The sequence below is a fragment of the Castor canadensis genome, chromosome 2 (genome assembly GCF_047511655.1).
Source record: "Castor canadensis chromosome 2, mCasCan1.hap1v2, whole genome shotgun sequence".
NCBI classification, from domain to species: domain Eukaryota; kingdom Metazoa; phylum Chordata; class Mammalia; order Rodentia; family Castoridae; genus Castor; species Castor canadensis.
Window position 1 is genome coordinate 35,827,023 of NC_133387.1, and position 20,172 is coordinate 35,847,194.

General features: G+C 37.4%; 1 protein-coding gene across 3 annotated transcripts in view; it reads left to right on the plus strand.

The window, feature by feature from the left end:
• The window catches only part of Cttnbp2 (cortactin binding protein 2), a 156,317-nt gene extending 147,694 nt beyond the window's left edge, over positions 1–8,623 (plus strand). For 2 of the 3 annotated variants that reach the window (XM_074064484.1, XM_074064483.1), the window contains exons 21-23: positions 722–854; positions 2,104–2,205; positions 8,389–8,623. In XM_074064484.1, coding sequence (XP_073920585.1) covers positions 722–854; positions 2,104–2,205; positions 8,389–8,589 — 436 coding nt within the window. In that variant the 3' untranslated portion in view covers positions 8,590–8,623. The remainder of the gene's footprint in view (positions 1–721; positions 855–2,103; positions 2,206–8,388) is intronic. The other variant, XM_074064485.1, reaches the window with a different exon arrangement.
• Positions 8,624–20,172: the final 11,549 nt, after the last annotated feature.

Here is a 20,172-nt window from a genome sequence, read left to right on the forward strand (position 1 = left end):
GATGACTTGTTTATTTATAGAACAGAAATATTTGGGCAGTTTGCAAATAGGTCCCATAGTAGCCCATTGAATCTTGTCCCCTGTGATTTGACAAGTAAGATTTAGGGCCCTATGTCCTGGTTTTCAGCATGTCAGAAACTAGGAAGGGGAAGAAAGACAAAGGGGATAAAGGAAACTGGATTTCATGCTTCTTTTTGCCAAGCATACTATCATAGCATGTTTTCCTATTAGTCCTAGAAGTAGGTATAAGGAGTCTTTACAGGGAATAGAACCCAGGAACTGAGGTGTAGGAAAAAAAGGCAACCTGACCCATGGCCATATTGCTAGTGAGAGGTACAGCCAAGTTTGAAATTGGTACATTGTCCCCCATACCACAGTACTTAATGTCTTTTTTAACATCTGGCTTGAGAGACAGAGTAGAAAAGGGAAGAGAAAGGAGACCGGAATGGTGTAAGTCCAAGTAGATTTCTCTGTGGAATAAAATTTTATCTTATTGAGAATTTTGAGTGGAATTAGCAAAATCCTGTGGAGATTTTTTTATTAGTATTCTTATCCCTAGTTTGTTGCACTAAATGACTTTTATAAAATACTTAAAAGGATATTAAAATCCCTTTCCCCATCCTACATCAAATTAAAACAAAACAGGTACAGTGTTGATTCCCATATTGGGAATTGGGTTTTTGTTGCCACTTTGAAAACTCCCTTCTGAACTTTGTGCTAGGTCCTTAGAGAATGACCTGTCAGTGCCATTGACTTTGGATCAGAGACTCTCTCTTGGTTCAGATGATGAAGCAGATCTTGTCAAGGAGCTTCAGAGTATGTGCTCCAGCAAATCTGAATCTGACATAAGCAAGGTAAGCCATAGCCAGGGGTGAAGGCAATGACCAACTTGCTCTACACAAAACAGAGACTTAACCTTTATCAAAGAACACTTGGAGCCACATCAGTAAGTTTCTCATTGAATAATATGGTGAACACTCCAAATCAAACCATCCCTCACTTCACTTAAAAAAGCTGTTTTTCCCAAACTATTAGTTACACATTAAGGGAGTTCTGCTTCTCTGAAAGACCTGAAGTTTAAATTTTATGTTAATTGTATTAGGACAAATCACACCAACACATTTGGGAAGGTTTTTTTTTTAAGTGGTGCTGGATATTGAATGTAGGGCCTTGCTCATGCCACACAAGCACTCTACTACTGAACCATATCCCCAGCCCCTTGTGTTTTAACACAGGGTCTTTCTGTGTAGACCAGACTGGCCTTGAACTCATGATCCTTCTGCCTTGGCCTCCCATAGGCAGCTTTTTATATAAGCCTAAATTTGAGTTTCCTCAGACATTCCTTATAGATAACTTTGGTATATAAACCGTCTGTAAGAGGAAATTGTAACAAGCTTCATGGCAGACTCAGATTATAGATAGAACAACAGCACCTTTTTTTGTAAATAAGAAAAGGCATAAGCCTGTATAATGCATATTGTCATGGTCTTTAAGCTGTGAAACTTGAGATCCATATATGGAAATCATTGATTTTAAATCTCAAAAGAAAACATTATTAGCATCAAGTTCAACCTGTTTCGGCACTCTGATATATCTTCAGCAGGTTTGACCAATCTTCCTCCATAAATGCCTTTTACTTGGAAGGGAGCATGCAAAGATAGTCACAGCTTGCACAGATTCCACCAAAGACTCAACAATTACATGTGATTAGAAGTAATCTCTAGGACAAAGTAGAATTCAGTATATTCTTTAACCTTGCTGGAAATGAACTGAAATTCTTACCCACTGGAGAAATAAGGTAATGATTAAAAACTGCAAATTTTGTATCTTCTCTTTATTTGCCAATTGGCCTTTTTGTTTGTTTTTAATGTCTGCAGAGTTCTGCTCTTCTTTTGACCTTTTTCATAAACTCTTTCCTTTAGTTTCACAGAAAACTTCAAGCCATTTATGTGAGCAGTACAAGATTTGGGGTTATGCTCTATAGAATTCTGTCGGGTCAGGGAAGAAGGGAACACTTTATGTTTCCGACTGGGACATGTAGTATGCTTTGAGTGTGTCTCAGTATTACTGCATATACCTGACGGTAAATTGTATGTTTTTCAGATTGCTGATTCCTTGGATGATTTAAGGAGGTTTGATAGCTCAGGAAACAACCCTGAATTTTCAGAACCTTTTAATAATCCAAGAATGCCAGTGTCACAAAAGGTAAGTGTCCCCAAAATGGGACAAAGAAGGATTGTTATGAAATCGATTTCACAAACCTTCTTTCAGTTTGAATCACAAAGTTATTTTTAAATCACACCTAGGAATTGAGAAACAGGATAAAGGTAAAAGTGCTCATTAGTCAAGATAAGGAAGATTGTAGTTTGGATAATATCTTGAAATAATGACATAGAAAGGCATTACTTTCATTCCTTCTATTTAATATTTGAATTTTGTTTTTCAAAATTTTGGGTGTCTTTTGAGGTTTCCCTTTGCTTTCATTCTTTTAATGCCAGAATATAAATAATGTAATTTCTGTCTTCTTGGCTATTCTATTTTAAAGTGTGGTGTTTTTCATTTAAGAACTTGTAAGATTTCTTGACTTTTGAGACATTTATATTCATTATAGCAAAGGGCTGAGTGATCAGATATTACACATTTTTTTTTAAACATTTCATTTTTTTTCAAATTTCCTAACCTGCCAAAAACATGCATTTCATTTTAGTGAGAGACTTTCCTTTAAAAACAAGTCAGAATGGCAAACAGAGAGCCAAGATTCCAATAGATTCTATTAACCTCTTGCAGTTGCTTCCATGACTGTGCCATGTTCCATTGTTGACTGGTTAATAAATGGCAAGAGACAGCACAGCATGGTATTCCTGAATGAATAGAAACAATGAAATGACTCTATGCCCACCGTTATTTTGTGAGGATGCAGATTTTATAAAGGCATTTAGTAATATGTGGTTTGTTCACCAAGCCATGTCGATTGCCATTCACATCCTGTTCTCATCTACTCCCATGGTGGCTTACAAAGACCTGTGAGTGTGATGACAGGCAGGGTGCAGAGCGGGATTATAATGTAAGTATGGTGTGACTATTTGAATTACTAATTTTTACCTGAGCACCTGGCATTCCTGGGCTCCCAGCCTCTGCTATCTCACTGCTTCATTAGATTTCAGTTCTTGTTAGTTATATATGAAACTGTGAGAGCTGTACACATTGAAGGAAGAAGGAAGGAGCTGCAGGGCTGCTGTCCCTAATAGAATAAACAACATGACAGGCTTTGAAGAAGAGCATGACTTCCCAGCTCACTCTATCTTAATGTCTGCCCCCACTCCCCATCAGTTCAGAACAGTTTAGAAGCACAGCTCAATATAAAGAACACTTAAGGGCAAATGACCCTAGAAAGTGACCTAGGGTCATTTCTGAGCATTTTAGTAAGAAAATACCTTGCTTAGAGCTGTACTTTTGCTATCTTTAAAGCCTCAATTTGTATATGACAGCCTGCTCTGAGCTTTGCTTAATTAGAGACCAGAGCGTGTGTTTTGATTCACTAGGACCATTCTACAGGGACCATTCCTTGTAGAATATAGAGGAAGTGACCATGAGGGACTAGGGAGTGGAACAATGAGCCAGTTTCTCCACAGGGCAAAGTCACTGCCTTATATTAAAATATTGGTCTAGTAGAGGCTGGTTGCTGTTGTTTAAATGTTTAATGGAGAAATATTTTGTACCCCTGTTTCTCTATGATATAACTATTCTGGACTGCTCCAATATGGTATTGTCATTAAACATAGTACTGAAAGTGGTAGAAGCTCTAGGAGCGCAGAATAGTTTTGTTTTCAACAAGAACTTTAAAAATAAAGGGGCCCTTTATCCTATCTGTGCTCTTAAGAAGAACTATATGGTTATTTAAATGTGCAGTTTGATGTGAGTGTTAGGACAGCTGTCTCCAGTCCTTCCTTCTTTGCCCGCTGAAGATATTTGGAGGGGCTCTTCCCCAACAACTAGAAGGTGTTCTCCGATCCTGCCAACAGATGGCAGAATGTCACTCTGAAGCAGCCTTCTGAAAGCAGCCAGGCTCTTTCCTTTTTTATCTTCCTGGTAAATCAACTAGCATTTCTTGATTCTATGTCCAGTTTTTTCTGTTTTCAGGAAGTAACCCTTTTTAGAGGTGAAACCACTCTGGGTTAGTTAAAATCACTCTCCTTCACATCCAGAAGGCTGGTTATGTCTCCATCAGAGAGGGGCCTACAGCTACTATTCTCCATCAGAAAAGAATTTCACAATATAACTCCTTTTGGCTCTAACAGTAAAGGACTGTAAATGAATTTATTAAGGGAATGTTAGTTAGAATTAGAACAACAAATGTACACTTACATCATCAATAGAAAGGACAAATACTAATAAATATTTTCCTCTTAAGTAGGTTCAAACCAATCTCTTAAACTAAGGCAAAAGTTCTCCTCTTGAGTAGCATAATGAAATTCATTTGAAGACTTTCTTTTAAATTCTCACTACCTAGAGTCTGCCCCTAGAAGTTCTGATGTAATTGATGTAATTGAAAAACTCTGGGTTTTTCAAAGAACCCTGGTGATCTACGTGTGCAGCCAAGGCTGAGACCCACCACTCTGAAATATACCGTTGGTCTTTCATCCTTATTTTCCACCCAGTTTCTTTCCAAATGTATGGTTAGAAGAGTGGACACACCTTCACATGACTCTGTACCTTTTTACATGTAACCTATTCTCCCCACACCACACTATGTACTCCCCGCCCTTTCACCCATTTTCCTGCCTCTAGCATACACTCTCACCTCTTCACCTTTAAAGATCCATCTCTATACGGGTTTTCCATTTCTTCTTACCCACTATTTTCCCATCCAGAGGGATTGCAGTGTCTGCTTAGCTTCTGGTAGACATTTAATATCGAATGAATGGATTGCTATAATTTAACAATAATTCTTTAAGGATAAATCATTAAAACTACTTTAGGGAAGTGCCTTTCTATACAAATTGGAGCCTTTTCCTTTTTAGTTAAACATGCATAGCAACATTGTTAGGAACTTTATATGTTTAATACAGCCAGCTTTGAAGTTTTAGCCTGGGGATCATTAACCACCCAGTTAACTTTCCTACTCTAAGGATCTTTGGGGAAAATTCCTGGAGACCTATGCTTGGCTGCCAGAGTGTCAGGAACATTGCTCTTTTGTGCAGGACACTATGCACAAGTACTCTTTTCTGTTCATGCACACCCAGCTTTGAATTCCTGTGCCCCACACTAAGCCCAAGTACTTCCCCATGTCTTTATCCACCTCACATCCTATCCTCACACCTCCAGAGACTGACTCAACCTAGACACCCAAACTACATTTTTAACTGTTGAGGTGGCTTTTTGGCACTTCATTTTATGTGGGCATTTCCCCTAGCCCTCATGATGCAAATCAAAGAACAGAATAGGAAAGAACACACTGCATCTCCTTTCCTCCTTTTGGGTGTTGGCACTAACCGTATGAACTGCCAAAGGGAGTTCACAGTAATAGTAAAATTATAGTTTTGATTCGGTATGCCAGCATTATTTTATCCTTTTTATTTTATTACATACTTTTGTGTGTGTGTGTGTGTGTGTGGTGGTGGTGGTAGAGATGAAACCCAAGGCCTTGTGCATGCTAGATAAGTGTTCTACCACTGAGCTACAACACCAGCCCACAGTGTTTTCTGAATACTGTGTATGTGTTGAATTTGCTGGTGTTTTCAATCAGTCTTTCAGTTGGAGTTGGCCTTGGTAGACCCATGTTTAATTCCCATTTTACACACTTAAAGTAATTTCTTATAAGGAGAAAGGAAGTTAGATTATGGTGCCTGCACTGCTTTTTACAATCACATCTTAGCACACGACTGTAAACATCCAACTTACAATAAGCAATACAGTTATTTCTCACTTTCTGGCAACTTGACAGTTGTATCCAAAACAAAAACAGAACATGCTAATCAGATTGAGTTTCATTTTCTTTCATTTTCCACTTCACCTTTAAGTTTCCATAAAGTACAAATGGAAGTGACAAGTATCTACTGGTACATGTGTATCCTAACCAGCTGTGGCTCAGTCTTTTTTTCCTAGGCTTGCTTGGATGTCATTGGTCTTAGTACAACAGACTATAACTATTTCATGATCCCATGCAGAAGGAATTTTTGTCTGGAAACTATTGCTTTCTAATCACTTTTGCAGTCTACTCTTATTTCCTTTCCTCTAAAAACACATGGGATCTGGATCCCTCCTTACTCTTCATTTACTACATACATGATGTTTGGGAAAAAATAAGAGTGATGAAACCTCTAGCCAAAGGCATATTAGAGTTGCACAGCTGTCTTACCATTTAGGATTAGCTGGCTCTGAAGATCTGGTACCTGTAAATTTCACATTAATGATTTAGGGGTGCCTTAGTGGACATGTGCTGGGCTTCATAGAATTATATTAGGATTTTAAAAGGTGGAAATAGAGGGAAAGAGAGATTGGACCCAAACTTAGCAAAACCATTAGTGGCAAACATAGGGGTTTGGGACCTCTATAGTAAGTGAGGACTTAAATGATCCCTTTTCTTTCTATCTGCACCAACACAACATAGTTATCTGCCCATTTTTCAGGCAACCTTGGATTCATTGGAAGAAAGAGGTGTTGTTAAAAGTAACTAAGTTTTCTGCTCAAGGTAAATGATAGCTAGAGGTGGAATTTGGTGAGCTATTTTATTCATGCTAATAATTGAGACACACAGAATGGGCAGAAGGGAAAAATTAACTGTGTGAACAGAGAAGGCTCAGAATTAGGCCACCATTTAATAGGTGAGAAAAGATACAGTGAGGAGTTAATGTAGGGGTTCTCAACTTTGGCTGCACATTATATTTGTGTAGGAAACCTTTTAATACCATGTGTCCATGCAATTCCCCAGACCAATTAAATCTCAGACTTTGTGGATCAGCTAGTTATCAGTCAACTTGAGAACTACAGACATCAGGAAGAATACAACTGCCAGTTGAAGTCAAACTGTTACTTAATATGACTTTTGGTAGAAAGTATTTTGCCTGTTGAATTCTAGTTTTTAAATGTGTAATGGTTACATTGTTGTTTGGAGCATTCATTATTACTATGAAAGAGGGGAAATAATTGATGTTAATTCTTTCAGAGGTACACAGAACAGTTCAGTTAGGAGGTCTCATATCCCATTTGCAGACCGTGAAGCAACAGAATATGATACAGTACAGGACAAAACACCTTTAGTGAAATTAGAGAAACCTGAGATCTTGTTCCAGCTTCCTGACTATGGGCAAATCATCTTACCTATCCAGATCTCACATTTCTCAGAAGCAAAATGGGAGAAATTGGCCAGGGGATCACAAGGGTTCTGAGGCTTAGGAAAAATGGAAAAATGAGAGCATGCAGTTTGTCAGTGTGGAAGATTTTGAATCTCCTAGTCACAGAATTGCTGAGCAGGAACCTTTATTCACTTGAAGAGTAAGCTCCAGTTAGGCAAGAAGGTATCTTTTATGTTCTCTGCTATATGCTACACCAACTAGAGCAGTGCTTGTTTTGTACTAAATGCTCAAACAGTAATCGTTGAAATGCAGAAAAGTAACTTACCCAAGGTGACATAATTTGTAGAGCTTCCTATAAATAGTTGGTGTGTTAGCTTTTTTGTCATAAAATCACCTGAAAAATGATTTTAAAGAAAAGGTTTTGGCTTATGGTTTCAGAGATTAGTCTATGGTAGGCTGGTTGCATTTTATCAGGCCTGTGGTGAGGCAGAACATAATGGTGGAAAGGTATGCTGGAGAAGAGCTGCTCATATGGTGGCCAGAGAGGGGTCTAGGACAAGATATAACCCCCAAGGATACTCCAGTGACCTCCTTCCTCCAAATAAACTCCACTTTTGCAGGTTTCTATCACCTCCCAATAATGTAATCAAATTATTAATCCATCAGTGGATTAATCCATGAGGTCAGAGCCCTCATGAGCCAATCACCTCCCATTGATTGGATCCATTGGCTAGGGACCAAGCCTTCAACATGTGAGCCCTTTTGTGGGGGTAGGGGCAGAGGGGCAGGGTAAACTTCATTTCCAAACCATAACAATTGGACTAGTCCAACCATTTTGGTTCTTTCCTCAGGCTTAGAATTTGTGAAATTCCTGTTGGTAAGGTGATTCTCGACTCATTAACACTCATTCACCAACTGCTATATTTGGGAGGTTTGTGATACCTGGGAGAACCTCATGAAAATCAGGCAGTAGGTCTATTGGATTTAATCATTCCTGAAAATCTCTTTGTAGGGAGACAGAGAAGAGAGAATGAGGACTGATAACAGAAGTTTCTTGTAGTGATAAGCTTGTTTGGTATCTCTTCTCTTATAGGAGGCCAGTCCTCTCAGCAGCCATCAAACTACTGAATGCAGCAACAATAAATCAAAGACTGAGTTGGGTGTCTCAAGAGTTAAATCTTTTCTTCCTGTTCCTAGAAGTAAAGTCGCCCAGTGTTCCCAGAACACCAAAAGAAGCAGCAGCAGCAGTAATACAAGGCAACTAGAAATCAACAACTCCAAAGAAGAAAATTAGAACCTACACAACATGAACAAGCTAAAAAACCTAACCAATAGGCCTGCCTACAATATTCTCACTATCAACTAACTTCTGTATATTTCACACAGAAAATAAGATGTAAATACCTTCAAATGCATAAAATGTTTTCACTGTAATATAAAGTATGAGTGCAGGACCACTATTCAAAATTTTGTAAAGAATGTATTTATAACCCAACATTTTTTTTTAATTCTGTAGGATTAAACTTCAATACCAAGAAGTATGGCAACTTTTCAAGTAGTTTTATAATAGAAACATTGTAATAGTTTTAATCAAGATGTTCAGGGGTATTAAAACAGAACTGTCTGTGTACTGTATATCACTATATATGTGTACATATGTATGAATATTTAAGGAAATACAGAAATCATATTATATACATGTTACAAAATATATACAACCTTGACTTAGATAACATGCACCACCTTAAATGGTGATCATAATTTTATGTTCACCTGATGGGGAATGACTAGAATGGGGCAATAACAAATCATTTTTAAACAGTTATTTTCCATTAAAAGCCATATTAAATATTTTGCCTGTTAAAGTCCAGTTTTACATTTTGGATCTTTTAGTGGTTACATTGCCATTTGGTTGCATTATGTATATATTTATGCTTATGGGTTTGCATTATGACTCTTGTAAAATATGAAATTATAATGCAATAAAAGTGTTATCTTTCTTATAGAAGTTTTGTACCTAAGTGGATATAAAAAAAATCTGTGTAAAGACTTCAATAAATAACTTCCTCTTCAGTATTATTTCTAGTAGCACAACTGATAATAAAATTGTTATTTTCTAGAGGTGTTTCTTCTAAAAATTACCGACGAAATCACTTATTTGCTTTGACACCAAATAAAATAATTGAATTAGTGAAATAATTTTCCTGTACTTTTTATCTATAGCTCTTAGTAGTACATCTGTGCAGCAGATAGTTTGTGTTCAATTTAGGAATGTTCATAAAACTTACGCTCTATACCGTTATTTCACTAACTATTCACAGAAAGACTTGCCACCCTTAGAAAGTGTCAGAGAGTTGGTTGAAACAAAAACATTTAAGTGGAGCTCCAGCAGTAAAACATTTCTCCCATACTTACAAAAATTATGATTTAAAAAATCATACAGCCCTTTTGAGGCCTGGTAGTTATTTACATTGAATTCTACACACCTACACCAATACGTTAAACTTTACAAAAATGTCTGCAAATATTTTTTTAAAAATGTGTAGTGAAGATATGTCACATGGGTGAAGTTTTCATTAAGGATGAACTAGATTTCCACTGTGTCAGCATTCTTCCTGGGTTTCATCTCTACAAGGGAAATCCTGGGGGTGCCCAGCTCCAACCTCATGAACAAGGATGGGTACAGTGGGATGGGAGAACCAGAGCAAGGGGCAGAGAGCAGGGAGGAGAGAGAGACTGAGAAATAGGTTTAGGCTTGAACACAGTGCTCCCTTTATGCTGAACTCAGATTCTAGGTGCTTGGTAGTCGTGATACTCTCAAGTGTTTTCAAAAAAAGGTGCTTATCATGGGAACAAAACTGCACTCAAAATTATAGACCAACATACCTAGATTCAGTTGACTTTTATATACTTTTCTCCTGCTTAAGTACAACTACTTAGATTATATCTGAGTTGGTAGTAATAAGTCATTGTGTTTTATGTCAGCAGCTTTCTTAAAAATAAAGACCATTAGTGTACTCAAACATTAGAGGTGAGAAAAGAAAACGAAACTTGGAAAACATTGAGGTGACCTATACATAGTAATTGATCCAGACAGTTGTGTCAATAAATCTCAACATGCACTTTTGTAATTGGATGGCAAACACTAAAATATCTTATACATGCATTTAGATCAAGGGCTTCCAAATTAAAAGACCTACTAATCCATATCAATTTAGTGAGGCATAATTGCCATTAAACAGAATGGTATAAAATAGAAAATGTCAAACTCACCACCATCAATAAAAGTAGCAACTGTGTGTAAAACTCTTTCCATTATGTGGATGTGTGAGTTTATGTCCATGTAATTTAAGGTATAATCCCTGGGTGATGGTCAAAGTATATGTCAATGCCATATAACAGAACCTACTGGGATTGGGGTGCATGTAAGTAATATGGACTTTGTGACAAACAGTCTTGGGGTAAATTAAATACTACCATTTATTAGCTACTATGTGGTGTAAAACAACTTTATTCAGTTTCTGGCGTAGTAAAATAAGGATCATGACAGTTGCAGGTTGTCACTGAGAATTAAATGAGAGCACAGTAAAACATTCCTACTGACATTGAACCTATCTCAGAACTTTTTGTGGCATTTCATATAAAGCAAATTTAATTGATCTGAAGGAAGAGACTAATAGAATAATAGTTGAGGTCTTCAATGCCTACTTTTACCAATGGAAAGATTATCCATATAGAAAACCGAGGAAATAACAGACTTAAACTACACTTCAGGCCCAATAGATGTAACAGACATGTATAGATACTCCATCTCACAGCAGTAATACACAATTCTCAAGTTCATGTAGAACATTCTCCAGAACAGATAATCATTAATCCATAAAACAAGTCAAATATAAGAAAGTGTAAATCAAGTATTTTTCAAACCACAATGATAGGAAATCAGAATAAATTGCAGAAAATTCACAAATACATGGAAATTAACTCACTCCTGAACTACCAATGCATTAATGAAATTAAAGAGAAATTGAAAAGTATCTTGAGACAAATGAGGATGGAAACAACATACCAACACATGGATGCAGCAAGAAAAGTTTGAGGAGAGAAGTTTATACCAATAAACATCTATATCCAGAAAGATCCCAAATAAAGCCAGTCATAGTGGTACATACCTGTAATCCTAGCACTTGGGAGGCTGAGACAGGAGGATCATGAGTGGGAACCCAGTCAAGAGCTTGTCAAATAAAACCCAAAAGATCCCAAATACCCTAACATTATGTCTTAAGAAACTAGAAAAACTAAGACAAACTAAACCCACAGTTGGTGTAAGGAAGGAAATAAAGGTTAGAGCAAAAATTTCAACTTAACTGTGATATTCCAACATCTTTTCAAATTGTAATAACGAAAGAAATATTGGCAGCAAATTTATGAGTATCACATTTTGTACTATGGGTATATGAAACAAACTGTAGAAATGTGTGACTAAAAATAACTATAAAACACATGAGCAATTTCCATTTTTCTTCTAGCTTAAAATTATTTTCTCCAAAATAGACTTATACATTTCATGTAAATGAGAAAGCTCCTGTTTGCTTGAGTTTTTGTTCTGTGTCAAGGGCTCTAAATGATTAATATTTTATTTTCAACCTGACAAATCCTTCCAAGGGTGTTTAAGTCCAAATATAATAATATTGCCACTTAGATTTTTTGAGCGAAAGCAGTATGAGTTGGTTTTGTCAAACCAGTTTGTTCAGACCTTTCTGACAATTTATTTTGGAATTTTCAAGATTGACCTTCTAAATAATGAAATAGGAACTAGTGTAACATGTAGCACCTGTGTGTTGTAATTTGAGAAGTGAGTTGTCCTACCCTACCACCTTCTCTTCTTATTTCTGAGTCATCTTATTAAAATGTGATATTCTTGGTATTTTGCGATATGGTAAGTAGAGCATAGCAATTGAAATTATAAAGCTCCTTGTTCTGCTCTTGAGTGATCTGTCATTGACAGTATGATACATAACCTTCCTAAGCCTAGGTTTTTCATTTGGAATGAAGTCATATTTAAACTTCTGAAATCTTTGCTTCTATAAGGTGTCAGGTCCAGATACTTTTTTTTTTCTTACAAAAGCACTGAGGGAATAGACTCAGAACCCCTACATTTAGTTAGAAGGAAAGAATGAGACACAATCAAGGAAACAGAACTCTTACCCTCACGTGATGTCCCAGGTGCATGTTCTTGGGAGGAGAATAGTGAAAGAATGTTCTGGGACAAGTGGTAGACAGCAACAAGCTAAGGGGAAAATGGGCCAATATCTAAAAACATAGACAAGAGAAAAAAAGTGGTCTAGTCTGAAGAATAGAGTTTTGGTGAAGAGACATTTAATCTATACGATCCTAGCTAAGTCTAAGAATATTAAGGGGGAAAAAAAGAGAAAATCTTTAATAACAACCAAACAGGAGGTTTTCTTTCAGCTACTTGAACACTAAGTCCATTCATTTCTCACTCATTTCTTTTTACCTGTAATGGTAGTACTGTATACTAGTACTATAATAAGTGTTTGTTAAGAACTATAAAAATGAAGAAGATGATGATGAAATAATGATAGTGTCTTAGCCTAACCACAAACCCAGCTGACTTCAAGTTCTTCTCCAGCAAAGTTGAGAGTTTTCTATCACACCATAGTAGGTGGTGTCTTTTTTAGGCTTTTAGAAATCCTGAAGTCATTACATGGAGTAAGTAGACTCTAGCAAGGCAACAACAAAAGAAATAGAACTAGTGGTCTTGAAAGTGTGATCTGCTTCTAAACATTCACTCCATCATACTTCCTGAATGCCCAAAGAGAGGCCATTCTCCCTGGTCACTGGCAAGCCCCTTGTAGTGGCTTCTTTCTCAAACCATGTTTCCTAATGATCCCTCAGTCTGTGGGCTTTGAGGTATCCTAACCACACTTCCTTTTCCCCTTTACCACATCTAGACAATCTAACAAGAATGCTTGGATATCCCTCTTTTGCCCTGAGGAGAAATTCAGACCACACAAGCCCTAGCCCATACAAGAGAACCAGAACCCTCTATCCAGCCCCAATACTCTTACAACCCCAAGTCAATTGGCTTTCCCCACTGTCACAATCCCTTTTTAGACTTGCTTAAGATCATAGCCTGCTTCACCCAGAAGACCTTATAGGTTGGGTGAGAAGTTCCAACTTCCTCTGTGGGATAACCACAACACCATCTTCCTTCTCATCCTTTGAGGTGTTAAATATCAGTTTATGCCTCACTTAATCCTGTAAATACTTGCACATTAAGTATCTTTGCCTTCAAACCTAATATTTACCCAATGTACTTGAGCATTACCAGCTAATCTTGTGTGCAGTGTTCATGACTGGAATGTCAAGTCAGTCTTGGAAGTCCTGTGCTTTGTATTTTTTTTTTCATAAGAAGCCTACACCCTATAACGCTCAAATCCACCAACTTCCTCTTCATTAGAGCTTTGTATAGAGATAAAATCATTATTTGTTCCTTCTCCTACTTTCCTCAACAGATGTATTTCATTATTGCTTTAACCTTCCCAAAAATGAAGCCCAGATTCATGAAATCACACAGTACATTGGGGGAAGGCGTCAGACAAGTTGTTTGAATGTCTATCTTCTAATTTCAAATCTTGCCACATTTCACATTAGCAATAGTCTACTTGAACATTGAAGAGTCTAATGAGCTAATCTTTTAAAAGCCTTATACTTCAGGAGACAATACTTCTATAGAATTTCATGTGAACAGTAATTCCTTGGGCTGGGAAAAATAGTGACCTTCTAAAAGTGTCTGCCATTCATGTCTAAGCTGAGGAAGAACCAGGTCTAAATTAAAGAGGTATTGCTTCTGCTTGGTGTGGTGGCACACACCAGTAATACCAACTACTCCAGAGGTGGAGATGGGAGGATTGCTCCAGCAAATAGTGAAACCCTATTTCAAAAAACAAATCAGGGCTGAGCACTAGTGACTCACACCTATAATTCTAATTGCTTGGGAGGCTGAGATCATGAGGACCACAATTTAAGGCCAGTTCAGGCAAAAAGTTAATGAGACTCCATCTCAACCTATAACACTATGGTGGTGCACATCTGCCATCCTGGCTATAATGGGGAGCATATCCTGGATCATAGTATAGGCTAGCCTGGGCAGTATAAATGCAAAAAGTTATTCACAAAATAACTAAAGCAAAAAGTACTGGGAATGTGGTTCAAGTGGTAGTACACCTGTCTAATAAAATAATGAGGTATAGCTTTAAACCCTCAGGTGAGTTATTCATATACATCAAAGCCAAAAGACAAAATGCATGATGCCAAAATCACATAGATGAAATATGCAAGTTTTGGTATAATTTCTAAAACTGTGAAAGCTCTTTATTTTAATTGATATCAAAGTCTTCACAATCTGTAGGGGATTCAGATATTTGCTCTTTTTTTTTTTTTTTTTTTGCAGTACTGGGGCTTGAATGCAGGGCTTACACTTGAGCCACTCCACCAGCTCTTTTTTGTGGAGGATTTTTTCAAGATACGGTGTCTCAAACTACTTGCCTGGGCTGGATTCGAATCTTGATCCTCCTGATTTCTGCTTCCTGAGTAGCTAGGATTACAGATGTGAGCCACCAGCGCCACTGACATCTGCATTTTTATTGAAAACTTTTAAAAATAAGGCTTTTAATACCCAAACTAGCATCTCTAGTTGAGGAAACTCCTGTGCCAATCTCCTGTCCTCCCCATCTCCTCTAAATCACACTATGAGACAGCTCAGCTGCTGTGTTGACTAGTAGGGCACCAAATATCTTAAGAACCTTTCTTTGGGGATTCCCCATTTGCCAGCTTAAGTCCGTAGGGTTTTTTTCTTTATAAAGAATATCATAAGGGTCAATTATTCTATCTCATTTTTTCCTAATTGGTTCCTGCTATTCCCAGGAATCCTATGGTTCCCTAAATAACACTCTAAAAGTTAACATAATATTAAGGAAGTACTGGAAGCAACTTGGTATGTAGCATGGATTTTTTTGGAAAAATAAATAAACAAATGAGATAAAAATTTAAAAAATTAAACTTCTGGATAATTCAAAGATGAATTAGGAACCTTACTTCCACCTAGCTGATAATACTCAGTATCAAAAACAACATACAACCTCATGATCTCCAGACAGAATTATTTTAGCTGTAAGGCATTGACCTATTTGATTGCATCAAAGAAACCCAGATGTACTTAATACCAAAATACCTAGCCAATTTATCACTGGATTAGAATTTCAAACTAGCAAAGATCTTTGAGAACTTCTTATGCAAGTCTGTAATTTTACAGAATTGTGAATCAAGACCTACAGGGATTAAGAGATTTGCTTAATGTAATGAAACTTCTTAGTGACATTAGACTAAAGCCCACATTTTATGACTCATTCTGCAGCACTCTTTAGTCATGTAATGTTAGGTTTTTTTGTTTTGTTTTGCCTTTTGTCTGTCCACAATCTGCCCTTTTAAGATCTTCTAATAATATACTCCCAAGTTCCCTTGGACCTCTGTAATCAGGTAGACCAGGTAGAACCAACTCCTCCTAAATTTCAAGAGTTGGCATATGACACAGACCAGGTCAATCAAAGCCAAAGACACTCAACTCTAGGGCTATATTTCATGTTCAGTTAGAGACATTCTCCTCACTACTAATGTTGGGTGGACAGCTTGTAAGCCTGATGCTCCTGATACATCTTGTCAGCTCAGTGAGCAACCTTACCTTAGAAGAGAGTCAGAACAAAAACAAAAGCAAGTAGAGAAAACAAGCTACAGCCTTAATGACAGGGTCAGAGCATCTAAATATAGCAGTACCGTTCCTAGGATAATCACATGACCCAGAAAATTCCTTCTTTTGCTTAATCCAGTTTGGTCAGCCTACTTTCTGCCCTTTGTGATTGGATGTTCTGAGTAACACACCCACTACTTTACCATACCATACTTGACTAAATTTCACACAAAGGAAAGAAAGCCTGTTTCAAACTCAAAGTGCAAATGAAATGTGTTCCTTTCTCAATATGTGTTTTGATATGATTTAAAACTTTGAGGCATTCTATTTTGTTCTGCCTAAATTTTGAAGGAAATGGTATGTTTAGTTAGAGACACTAGAGCAAACGGAGTGTAGGACCTAGTGTATGTTTCTTTATTGCATGGAATTGGAAAAGAGGAAAATCCAAGTTTGAGAATATATTAAAATAAAATTTTAAAATCTTGTCATTGAACACTAAATCTCTTCCTAAAACATTATAAATATCTAGAGACATAAAGTGTTTAAAGGCATATGAAGTTTCCTTTTGAGGTGATGAAAATGCTCTATAATTCACTGTAGTATTAGCTGTATTAGTTGTCCATCTCTAAATATTAAAAACCATTGAACTGCATACTTTAAATGGGCAAAGAATGTCACACATGACACTATTCATATATGTGAATTATGTTTTAATAAAGCTTTTGTGTGTGTGTGTGATACTGGGGCTTGAACACAGGGAATACACCTTGAGCCACTTCACCAGCCCTCTTTTGTGTTAGGTATTTTTGTGATAGAGTCTCACAAACTATTTGCCTGGGCTGGTTTTGAAGCTTTTAAAGTAAAAAAAAAAAATTAACAAAAATTGCAACCTAGGGATAGGGCTATCTTTTTAATAGACCACAATTGTTTCCTTCTTAATACAGCAATAGTATAAAATGTTCTATACAAAATAGGAAGACTAACAGTCTTATCTCTAAAAGAGGTGTTCAATTTAATTTTATTGATAGTATAGCAAAGATGTTTTTAGCATCATTGATGTCTCTTGCTAACATGGTACTTCAAACCATGGACAAGATGGTCAGTTGATGATACAGACAGACTGAGCTACAGCAGTCTGGATCAGAAAGCAAAATCTGATTAATTCAGATATTTTTTTCTTTGGGGCAGAAAACATGGTTTGATTTGAGATGAGATATACCAGGACCAAGCTGAGCCAGAGGCTAAGTATGGAGGTAGGGTTGGTCCAGGACCATTAAGACTTCTCAAAAAAAGTGTCCTAAATCTGTAGCATGTGGCTGTGACCACTGTATTATCTTGCACCCTTTAAGAACAATCTTTGGAGGCTTGAAGAGGGTCAGAACAACTAAAGGTACATAAACTTTAGCTTCATGGCAAATTCCTTTGTCAGATCCCTAGCTCTAGGACTGAGAATTGGACAATTATCTATATTAAATGGCTACAAGGGTCTCTCAGGGAGAAAGAAGGAAAATGAATGAAACTACTAAGGCTTGAGTTACAAGGAAGCACACAGGTAAACTTGGAAATGAGGCAACCAGAATACTTCGATGGTCCATAGACTGGCCATTTTGAGACACCAGTCAAATAATCCTTTTATTTTAAGAAGGAAACCTAAAGGAAGGACATCAGTCCAATGACACAAATGATTTAGCAATCACAAGCAAACTTGAAAGGTTACTGAATATTGTTATGTGAACTTCCTACAACCATGGTTCAATCACTCATGTCTTAGATATTGCCTTGCCAAGCAAGGTAGCATGGAATGTGTTTGGCCATGTTTATTCACCTGGCACTTACCTAATGAAAAGGGATAGTTGTAAGCACTATTTGGAAAATATTTTGGAAAGGACTGCCAAATCATGATTGTAGAGGATTATTGGATCAAAGGTGCAATTGCTTGTTGAAATAGAGCTCTGAATAGCCACTGTGTACTATTCAGACAGGCAGAGACTAAGAATTGTAAACTAAAAAATTGAGAACCCTAACTCAAAGGAGGGACAGCTTGCTTCCCCAGACCTCAAAGAATAATATAAAATGCAAAGAAAAAAATCTTAGAATTAGACTTACAGAGAATGGAAATAGAATTCTCCCATGGGCCAGAGAATGTTCTCACCTGGAAGTTTCCAGCACATTCAAGAAGAGAATAAACCTCATTCATCACCCTCTTTCCTGAGCTGCTCTAAGGTCCTATCCATTTCTTTAGGGCACAAAATTTCCTGCCTAATATCCAACTCTAACATACCACATACTTCTTCTTCTTCTTCTTCTTTTTTCTGGTGGCAACAACCCAGCCTGCTGCCAGAGAGGATAAATAAAACTTCATAATCCTAAAAGTAAACACTGTTAATACAAAAGGATTACAAAAGTAAATCCATTGTGTTCTGTTGACCTTGACTAAGTTTCCCAAAGGTGGTATCTTTTCCTCTAAAGGAAAGGTACCTTGATAGACCAATGATAGCAACTTAGGCAAAAGATTGGAGCTGAAATCCCTCTTTTTAGAGTTTACCTCTAAATAGAGAAAAAAGCCCTCTACAAAGAATGTAAAATCATTAATTATGAAACATCTAAGTACTGGCTATGTGAGTAAACACCATCAGAAAAGTCTCTTAGTGGGGCTTATTATGTTGGACAAGAGTTCCATGACTTTTATTTTATTCACAAAGTCACTGATACTCTGCACAGCATTGTGAAGACTGGAATGAATCAGTCAACTGTGAAGGGTTTTAAATGTGTTCTCTTGACTGAAGTTTACTGTGTAGCATTAACAATGAAGGTAATGAAGCCAGGCATAGCTTGCTGAATTGAGCTTCATCTGAAGAACTTAGAAATAGCCTTGAATAATTTCCTTGCTGTACAATAGGTGCATTTCCCAGAAAAGTTAGCAAATCATTTTGATGTATAATATGGAGGCCCTAATTATACAAGGTTATACTTGCTACAACTTACTGGAAAGGTGGGGGAAGAACTCATCATAGACTTATTACTGAGGAATGAAATCATCATTCAGATAATTCATTGGGAACCAAAGTAGGGTCCAAGCGAAGAATCAACATTCAGGATTTGTTTATTTTTGGAGACAGGGTCTCACTATGTAGCCCAGGCTGGCCAACTCACAATTCTTCTGCCTTAACTTCTCAAATGTTGGGATTACAGGCCTGTGTCATCAAGCTCTAGAATTAGTTTGTTTATTGGTAAAAGGGGATTAAATAATGTAGAAGAACTACTTCCCTCCTTCTTCAAACCAAGACTCTGCCTGTGATTTTCAGACTCATTGGCAGGTGAGAAAACCCAGTACCTAAGACCTAGCACTCACAGTGCTGTGTGTGGAGCATGTGTAATTTCCTGCCCAGGATCACACTGAGTAAGGTTGCCACAGTCCAGTAGAGGGAAATAATTCAGTGCAACAAATGTGCAGAACCTGCAAATGTAGCAAAAGAACAAAAGATAGCATCAGTTGTGCTTCAGAAACAGGGGAAGTTCCCCCAGAACTTCTGGACATATGACATCATAATTTACTGGCTGGGTTTGTAATCAAGCATATTATAGAGCAATTCAGATTTAAAGAGTGACTGAGCAGTTCAATTGCAATCCAGGTATGACATGGTCATCAACCAGCCCAGAAGAAGGCCCTGAACAGGAACCTCTGAGGATAACCACAACCGTGCCTTGTCAGTACAACTGCACACCACCGTGCATTGCAGTTTCCATTCTTGAGGAGACCTGGTATGACATAAACTCTTCATTCCCAAGGTCCCTCCCCAATTCTGCTCTCTCATTTTCCCTCTTCTATCCAGACCAAACAATAATGATTCTTACTTTAAAGATAAATGTGGCCATCAGCTGGAAATTCCCTTATCTGTCTGTTCTCCTTATTCCTTGATATTCAAATACAGCCACAGTTATGTCAGTGTTTAGGAAAATGCACTGCTCAGATATTCTGACGTCCCAAATGTGATTCTGGCAACTCCAGCTGCTAACCTCTGGGTCTACTTCTGATGTGCTTTGAGACCATGCTCCTGCATGCTGCTCCCAGTCAGCAACCCAGCATGGAGGGGAGACTTGAAACTC